The sequence below is a fragment of the Pteropus vampyrus genome, unplaced genomic scaffold (genome assembly GCF_000151845.1).
Source record: "Pteropus vampyrus isolate Shadow unplaced genomic scaffold, Pvam_2.0 Scaffold12, whole genome shotgun sequence".
Classification (NCBI taxonomy): Eukaryota; Metazoa; Chordata; class Mammalia; order Chiroptera; family Pteropodidae; genus Pteropus; species Pteropus vampyrus.
In genome coordinates, this window is record NW_011888793.1 from 3,035,548 (window position 1) to 3,045,628 (window position 10,081).

The 10,081-nt window shown below is 38.3% G+C and overlaps 1 protein-coding gene across 11 annotated transcripts in view; it reads right to left on the reverse strand.

The window, feature by feature from the left end:
• VEPH1 (ventricular zone expressed PH domain containing 1) overlaps positions 1-10,081 on the reverse strand; it is a 190,073-nt gene that overhangs the window by 65,852 nt on the left and 114,140 nt on the right. The window contains exon 10 of one of the 11 annotated variants that reach the window (XM_023524389.1): positions 979-1,085. The exons of the other annotated variants lie outside the window; for them this stretch is intronic. Within the exon in view, the coding sequence (XP_023380157.1) occupies positions 1,030-1,085 (56 nt within the window). The 3' untranslated portion in view covers positions 979-1,029. Of the gene's footprint in view, positions 1-978; positions 1,086-10,081 lie in introns of those variants that run through there. 11 annotated transcript variants of the gene reach the window in all.

Below are 10,081 nucleotides of genomic sequence, written 5' to 3' on the forward strand. Positions count from 1 at the left end.
GACATAGACTTTAAAGTTCTTTCATTCAACACCATTTACTGAGTTCCTACAGGATAGACATCGGATATGCAGTAGAAAATAAAAGATGTGCTACCTGTTTGGTTTAACAGGGGAGACAAACAATAAAGAATAATATATAAAAATACAAATGTGATAAGTGCTATGAAGGAAAAAAAACAAACAGGAGAATGCCCCCCTCCGCCCCTGCCGAAACAATATGAGAACTGCTAATTTAGAATGGGGTGGGGGTCAGAGAGGGCTGTTCTGAGGACACAATGTCTGTGCTCAGACCTAAAGAACAGGCAGGAGTGAGTAAGGTGAGAGGTGAGGATAAAGCCATCCAGGTTTGAGCCCTGAGGTGGGAAGGAACCTAGGCAATGGGGCAACATACATAGTCCTCAGAGACCTCACCACACCTGGTAGCCTATGTTTTTCTTTTTAAATCTGTATAAATCTTGACCATAATAGATGACGTCCAAGCCAACTTAGCCAGGGTGACCACTAAGACCCATTGGCAACTCTTGGAATAGAACTTCAAAAACTATTTCTGGCAGCGAGGCTAGTCTATTTCTCCAGCATACATAGAAGGATGACTGGCAAAAGGTCTCCCAGCTTCACATTCACACAAAGCAACTCATATTAGGCTCAGTGATTTATAGGAAATCATGTGACTACACTGTGTTCCGAGAATAAAATAATAATAAAGAGTGTAACAAAAGGTGGTAGGGTTAATTTTATTTCCTTCTTAAGATTATAACTCCTCCTCCCTGCTTGAACTAGGTGAGATGGCCAAAGCTCTTCCTGCAGGACCAACTTGGCAAATGCCCACTATTGACCTCTCTCTGGTCTTGCCGAGTCGGCCTTTACCCAAATACAACTCCCACTTAGCATAAATCCAAGGTTAATCAATTACAAGATGCCTGCAGATGTCTTCGCAGGAGATCCTGGGCACACAGGTGCTGTAGGTATCCATATTTACGTAAAATCCAGGAGGCTTGAGAACCCGATTCCACTATGAGCAGACAGCATCTAGTGGGGAATGGTGGCAGAGATAATGCTCCACACCCAGGAGAGGTTCATGGTCCCTGAAAGAAAAGTTTCATTCTTTTCCTAATCCACATGGGGCAGGGGAGGGGACTGCTTAATTTGATTTTATTTTAATCTTACTTTCTGTCAAAACTGAAAATCAGTAGCCAGCCATCTCCCTTAATCACCCTTATTGAGATTGATATTGTGATGCTCTATGCCCAGTGAAACACTCTCTGAGAAGATGCTGTTGAAAAGCCCAAACTCTGTGAGTGTGGGATATTAGGAGGTGTTTTTACTTTGACATCCTCAAACAGAGTAGACCAAATTTAAAGGCCAAAAGGAATATGTATGGGATAAGGAAATGCAAATACAATGAACTGAGGACAGGAGACAGAACATCAAGAAGAGAGTAGCCAGGAAGATTTATTATGAGGAAAGGAAGTCAAATCAGAGAGAAAACAACAAGGCGACAGTGGCGGCCCCAACCCAAGGAGTCCGACGCTTTTCCCGACTGAGTAGAGCACACAGGACCTGAATATAACTAGCATCTGCTTTGGGACAAAAGAGAGAGCAGAGCACACAAAGAGTCTGTCTCAAAAAAATCAGTCAACTTTGCATTTTTTTTTTTCTCTTCAATTTTTCAAATACTCTGCTGGGAAAAAGAGGTGGGAGTTATTGGCTCAGAGTTACTGAAGCCTGCTCTATATGACCTCAGTGACCCTTGAAGTGTGCATCTGTCACAACAGAGCGCATAGCTTCCTAACACGCTGACTTTGTCTACTGGACTCACACGAGGCCATGGGGTGAAATGCCCAAACAGCCCACCCGGCACCATAGCTACCAGCCTCTCTCCTTCTGTGGACAGAGGCCCAGACATGCAAATCAGCATCCCAGAAGCCTTCTTTCTGCCATTCTTTGGCTTCTGATTTTGTACTTCTTGAGATTCTATATAGAATCTCATCAATGGGGGTAACAATGCAAATATGAGCAAATGTTCCCTTGGATCTTAGAACACTGGAGGGAAAGGGTTTCAGAATAGCTCAATAGCAGCAAAAGCACTGGGTGTTAAACTGCTAATTCTTGTTGGCACAAAAGCTCATTGAATGCCAAAATGTTTAGTTAGAGTCAGGTCCCCACCCCCACCCCATTCACTTACTGGAGTTTTACAAATTAGCTAAGTGTGGCAGCTCAGACAGTGGCTGGTCAGGTTAGGACCCAGCTTCCCTGAGCAGCAGTTTGAGGGCCCTCCAACATCAGGTAACTAGATCTCAGCAGAACTGTACAAAATCCTTCTCACGTGGTGCCTTTCTTGGACCACAAATGGTTTTACCCAGTCACTGTTTACCGCCAGGTTCGCATCTCCTTTATACGTCCAAACATTTTGTTGACGTTCTCTGTCTTCTCCATTCTGATAAGCTTATACCTTTTAATTCTTTTATTATCATTTAAGTGAAATTTTAGTGGTAGTGGAGATAAACATGCGTCTGACTAGCCATATTTATTGGACGTCTTGTGTGTAAGTGGGGGAGTGGGGAGGGAAGGAAGGAGAGGAGGGGAGGGAGAGAGAGAATGAGAGAGAGAGAGAGAGAGAGAGAGAGAGAGAGTTAGTTAGGAAGGGTGTCAGAAATCCTTAAATACCATCTAATATAAAACTCTAGGTGAATGTGGCAGTCGGTAAAAACTGTCTAGAACAAGGCTTGATAAACTACGGCTATGGGCATAGTCTGACTCACCGCTTGTTTGTGTAAATAAAGTTGTACTGGAATACAGTCATGCCCATCCATTTATGTATTACTATGGATGCTTTTACACTACAATGACAGAATTGAGTAGTTGAAACAGAGACTGCATGGCCTATCTCTGTCCAAATATATTTACTATCTGGGCTTTTACAGAAAAAGTTTGCCAACCTCTGGTCTAGAATATAAGCTGATAACGATTAATATTGCAGGACTTGAGATAAATATTTGTCTGTATTTAAAACTTATTTGAAGAATGTTAATATTTTTGGAATTATTACATTTAATCTTGGTGTCAAAGTAAATGCCATGGGCAGGAAAAAAATATTTTATCAAGATATGGCAAAAGGATATCCTTTTAAAGAAAGTTACTGATCCAAATTCAATATCTTGTATCCAATATAGCTGTTAGATAAATGTGACTCACAGAGGGAAATCTGGCAACTCTTCACATATTAAATTAATGTTAATTGACTGGCAGATTTGTTGTTTCCAGTGCTTCGACAAAAATATTCCATTTAGAATATTATTCTGCTAATACTTGGTAATAAAAGGCAGCTATAATTTCATACTACTGGCTTAAGTCCTTAAATTGTACTTCTAAAGTACTCCACATTTTTCAAACTCAAATTTCATCGTCATGATTAAAAAGTGAAGTATCTTGGAAAAACATCCCTTTCCTAAAAGGTCAAAATATTTTTCAACATAGGAAAAGTCCTGGAAGGAAATACATAAAATTTCTAAAGTGGTAAAAAGGTAAAATTAAGGATAATTTTCTTTATTCTTTTCTCTATTTTTCAAATTTTACTGTGAACGTCATACTTTCATAATTGTAAAAAAAAAATTTTAACTTCACGAGGAAAATTTTTCCACTGGGAAATGTATTAACATTGGGCTGCGTTAGTTGATAAATTCAATTACTCTGTCAGCTGCCACCAAGTTTTTATCACAGTGGGCTAGCCTTCTGAGGGATAAGTGCTGAGCTAAGTTTGTTTTGTATATAAAGTGATTTCAGGCAATACCAGCTATAGAGACATAAAATACTCAGAATCTAAGAATCGTGTCTGAAAGCCATTGGATATAAATAAATTGGCACTTAGCTTTGGGTTTTTTTCCTCCAGCTTCCATGTTCCATTTTGAGTTTGGAGAATAAGATCATTCTCACCACAGGGGACACAGCCTTTGGAACTGTCCTGGGGAGGAGAAGTTTTTGTCTCGTCCACCCTCAGCCCATGTTTTTCCTAGATGTGGGAGGTGGGGGTTCTGGAAAGTTATATTGTACCCTCGTCACCCACCCCATATTCTCCTACAGATAAAAAAAATCCATATGCAATTAATGTCCTTAGTAGCTGAAGCCTACGACGTGGATACTGATTGAATTTCAGGTTACAAATATGAAAAGCTCTTAGAAGTAATATTAGAAGTAATATTTTGGGGAGATGCTTGTCTCATTTAATTCTTGAATATGCAATGAATTGTCCATTATTGTAGAAGAGCCACTTCTGGCTTCCACCCTGGCTGATCCTGACCACCCACCCAACTTCCTCACTCTCACTTCTCCTCCAAGTTTATGAATAACTATGACGAAGCTCCTTTACTGAAAAAGAACTAGCACTTACCAATTTCCACTAATTCAGTATTTTCTTCAGTATATCAAATGTTTTGAAAAATCCCATGCACGTATTCCCAGACAATGATTAACGATTTTGTCTCATTTTTAATGTTTCAAGATATAATTTCTTTATTTGTGGCAGTTTCTGTGGGTTTTCAACTTTTTATGTTGAAAATAAGAAGAAATAAGAAGACAATTAATTTTTCTTTTTCTAATTAAATAAAGGCTGTCAGCCTAACCATAAATGAAAGGTCACATGCAATATTCAAGTCCACTTGACAGAAGGATGCAGATCAGTCACACATTCATGGAATACACACCGTCTACTAGGTCAGGTTCTGGGCAAGCCTGCTCCTTACTCATCATTTGTTGGTTTGTTTGTCCATTCATTCATTCAACTGTGTGTGTTGAGCACTTGCTTTGTGCTCGGCACGGTGCCAGGCACTGGGGATAGAGAAGGTACAGGGCCTGCAGAGAGCAGAGATGTCTCAGGGATACCAGCTCAGAGCCTCGGTGCTGACTGCGTTTGTCTTAGTTGCTGTGGTCAGGATGCTCCCTCTAACTCTGGCTCTGGGAATCCAAACCCAACACTCTTGTCCCACCCTGGGCCTGGTCGAGGGCCCCAGGAGCTGAGGAGACCATATTTGGTGCCCTGGGCTTCTACTTGTCCAGTGGGGAACTTCATATGAGGAGAGTGAAGGGCTCCAAGAAGCCCCTTTCTATGGCACAAAGAAGTATTTTGGGAAGGTCGTTAGTCTGATGAGGCAGTGACCTGTGACTTGGGAAGGCCTAAGCTGCCTGCCAGGGCTGACTCTGGCCAGACTCACTGTGGCATGGATTTCTCTGCTCTAGTTAACTGGACACCAAAGATGTCTCTCCTGTTCTTCCTCCTAGGATGTCAGTGTCCAGCCCAGGGCAAGTGGGTGCAAAGGCAGCTGCCTGCTATGATTGCTCTTATGATACTGGCCTATTCAGTGGGCACACCCCACCCCCACATTCTGCCTTTTGAGTTCTTGTGTCTCCAGACCCTTATCTGTCTGGAGAACTTCAGCCCCTTCTGTCCTGAGGCAAGGAAGAAAGAGTGAGAACACACAGGAATGCATTGCCAATAGAGATTAAATAAGGCTCCTGCCCAACAAGGTGGTAGAGGTATAGACTTTAAATTGAAAAAGAGAAGAGAGATTCCTCTCAGACTCTTTATGGTCCCTAACTCCCATCACTGCTTCATCTTGGGGATGGTACCAAGCCCGCCCTTACCTAATGTGAATGAGTTGAGAAGCCTATCCACATCTCCTTGTACAAATCTTACGCATAACCAGCTGATTGCATGATTCCATGTCAGTTAGGTTTTGTTTTGTTTCTAATAGTATCTGAGGTGAAGGAAAAGAGTGTGACTAAAATCAGAAAAAGACTGATTTTCTTCAAAAGTCAGTAGGGCCATCATTATAGCATTCTGGTACAGGTCTCTTAATGCCAGCAAAGGTCATTTTTTGATGAGTATTCCATTATCAATAAAACGCCTTATGGGGATCAGAAGAGTTTGCCAAACCATATCGCTATGGGTAAAGTGAAAATGAATTTGAAACATGTGAATTACATTTCTTTAAAATGTACATGAGTTCAAAAGTTAACAATAGCAATGCTTGACTAAAAGCTTTTGGGAATTTTTTAAACCCCAACTATTTGAAAAATCAGTTTCTAATTTAAACTTAGATGGGTTCCTTTATTCATTATGGCACTAGAATTTACATTAAGGGTATTCACAGATAACATTCTAACAAATCAAGAATGGCAATATGCTATTGCTTTACTCTTTGCTTTGGAGATTTTCTCATGTTTTAGTGCTTTAAATTCTCAAATAAACCCTTTAATTTATATAGTTACTGAATTTTATAAGGACAGAATATTCTTCTTACTGTTGCACATAAATTAAAAATATACAATAGTTCAGAGAATGCAAAATTTAACATGACAAAATTTTTGGAAACATTAACAAACATCTTAAGTGTTTAATATACATTTGACATTGGAATTACAGAGAGATTGTATAATATCAATGTTGTAAGAACACAAAGGATGTCTATGCTCATCTTGATTTTTTTCTGTAGATTCAATTGTTTATAAGAGTTCAAAGCCTTTGCTAAAAAAACAAATGAAAGAAAAAACCCAGTGTATAATTGAATGGTAAACTGGTATGACTATAAAATAAAAATTCAGTTGAAAGACATGATAGGGATGTAGGAAGTCTTAACTGTCCACATTTACTGGAAAAGATAGTTTTTATTTAAATATTTTCAAGGTTCTTTTTAAAAGAACTTAGAAAAAATCATGTAGATTCAGTAGAGAAAAGATGGCCCCAAATACAATGAATTCAGTTCCTTTTAAAAGAAACGAGGGCCAATTAGGTTAATCTTTAAATATCAATGATAGGTGAATTCAGATATAGATACTCGTTTCAACCCACCTTTCAATGTTTTGGGTTCAAAATATAGGAAAACATATTTTTTGCTTAATTTTAATTCTCTGCATATTTTAAGGGTAATGTAATCCATATGTTGCAAATTCATTTACACAATGTGGCTAAACATAATTGAAACATATTTGATACTTGTAGGTCTTTTAAAGCTGTTAAAACTACCATGTTTATAAAAAGTTAGAAGGTTACACACTAAAAATTCAAACACATATCAAGTAGAATTTCCTGTCTTTGAAGCCAATTTATCTTTTCCTATGAGATGAATCTAAGGACAATGGGAACCGCAAATTGAGTATCACAAACAGTCCAGATAACTGAGTTTGGTATCTTTGAGTGTCTGTGAGAAAAAAAACAACTCATCTCTTCAATTACGAGGTGAGGATTAAATTGAGTCAGTTAATTAAACTACAAATTCAGTATAAAAAAGAAAATTCTTTTCTTTACTATTGGGACATGCTAGAATGTCTCATTCCTATAATAGTAGTGCTTCTACTATTAATGTACACATGAATCACCTGAAGGATCTTGTTAAACTATAGATGCTGATTCAGCAGGCCCAGGATGGGCCTAAGAATCTGAATTTCTAACAGGTACTCAGGTGATGTCAATGCTGCTGCTCCCTGGACCACATTTTGAGAAACAAGGATCTGTTGCAGGGTTTCTCAACCATAACTGATATTTTGGAGGGCTCTTCTCTTCATTATAAGATGTTTAGCAGTATCCACTAGATGCCAATAGCACCTGCCTCTCTTCTCTGTGTTATAGTAACCAACTATGTCTCTAGACATTACCAAAAGTCCCCAACCCCGGGACAAAATTGCCCGTGGTTGAGAACCACTGCTCTATTGTTATATTTAGTGGTTACATGTTTGTTGCATAACATCAACACCCTTTTTTTTTTTTTTTGATGAACTAGCTTCAGTGAGTACAGCAGTCATCAACCAAATAAACGGCTTTTATTTTTCTCTCATAAATTATCATCCTTATATTTATGGACACTGGATTTTCACGAGGGTGCTCAGAAGTAAATCTGCAAACCACATTTAACAATTGTGAGAATTTTCAGGTATAAATATCTGAAAAATAACTCAACTACTGGATTTATTTTATTTCTGTTTGTTTTTTCTCCCTTACATTCAGTGACTTGTCTTTTTGTTTCATATATTTTATAGGTGCTCATACACAATTTGAAGTAAGATTGGTTTCCATTAAGTAAGGTAAATAAAACAATTTGAATAAGAATAGACCAGCCAGGGTAGGCACAATGCATTAATTTGCTGATCATAATTGGCTCTTCGATAGATATTAATATATTTGGGCAGAAAGTGAGACAATCCTCAAAAATATTGAACAATTTGGCCATTTTTTTCCCCAACAAACTGAAATAAATTGATAAATACAGAAGTCTAGAGAAAGGACAGGAAATTAATATACAAAAGCAGTGGTTTTTTTTTTTTTAAACTTTATATTGGAGTTATAAAATTAGCAATAAAGTTGAGGCTGGTAAAAGAACTCAGCCAAAAAAACAAACGTTTCACATTTTGTTGGCTCAGACATAAGGCAGTTAGAAATAATTAACTTAGAGCATAAAGGACCTTTAAAAGGACCTCAAAAATGATCCACCTGAGTGTTTTTCAAGTTTCTTTAAGCCATAGAATTCTTGGTTTAAACAGGAATCTATCGGGAAGGCCAGTGTGTAAACCCAGACAACTCAGAGCTGCTCTGTTTGCAGGGTAGTGTGGGGAGGAGGTCTGGGGCCCTTTGAAGGGGCCTCTGAAGCTCTTTAAGGAGACATGTTGAACATCCATGACCCTGTAATACACTCTTAGCATAAGGGGGAGGAAGTGGTGGCACAAGGAGATGAAGTGACCTGTTTTAGCAATTGAAAACTGCCCAACAGCAGAGTTGGGACTGAATCCCCATTCTACAGACTCTGGTTAGACAGGATGCTGGAGAGTCTGGAGTTATCACTTGGGTCAAGTTACCAGCATCTCTCTCTATTACTGAAGCCAAATACTCTTGTTAAAAAATTTCTAAACCTTGCAGAGAGGTATATTTCAAAATGTGCAAGTTTCTCCTTCCCACTCCCCTTTTCCTCAACTCCCATCCCCAAAAGAATATATATTCTTTCCCCTGTCCTGGTTCTTCTTAGCCAGCTCTATTTTCCCTTTTATCATAGCATTAACACTTTCCAATATCCTACATACTTTACTCATTTATCATTTCTATTGTTTATGTTATGCCTTTTCCCTCTAGAACAGCCTCTGTGAAGGCAAGGACATTTACCTGTTTCATTCACCGATGTTTCTCAAGTTCCTAGAATAATGCTGGCATGTAGCAGACACTCAGAAATATTTGTAAAACAAATGAATAAATGAAAAACGAATAGTCAGGATGAACAGGCACAGCACAGAGAACTTTTATGGCAGTGATGACCCTCTTCTGTGCAATACCACAGTGGTGGATGCATCCATACAATGTTATATTATTCAGAGCTAAAAGGAAATTAGCTACCAAGTTATGTAGAGACATGAAAGAACCTTAAATCCATATTACTAGTGAAAGAAGCCAATCTGGAAAGCCTGCTTAGAAATTAGGAGGTTTGATGTGACAAGCAGAATCGCACTCAGAGTTTCTGCAGTGGTATTACATTTCCCACATTTGTGGCTTGTTTTAATGGTGGCATAATATTTTAATGGCTGTTGGATAACTGATGTGAATATTTTATCTGAAAAATGATGATTTTCTGTAAAACGATTTATTTTTTTAAAGTCCACTGATTTGGGTGGTAAACACACAATAGAATATACAGATGTCAAATTATAATGTACACTTGAAGATTATGTAATAGTATTAACCAATGTTACCTCAATAAGCTTAATTTTTAAAAAGAAAACAAATTAAAGTCCACTGAAACTCTTTTTCAATTTGCATTTTGTAATTTCTTACTTGTCTCTAATGTGGCCAGGGCAACAATGTGGACAGAGGAAATCCAGGAATTCGGTATCCTTTATTTAACTTGTTTTCACTCACTCCAGCTGAGTCTGCCAACACAACACGAGGCTCTGTCTGCTTTAGATAGACTCATTTGCAGTTTATAAACATGCTCCTCTCTGAAAATGGACCATAACACCAATAAGTGCCTGCTAAATTATCAAATATCTGGACCCCTGATTGCCAACTATGTAATTGCCTGTGTTTCGGGAAAAATAGTTAAAAATACTT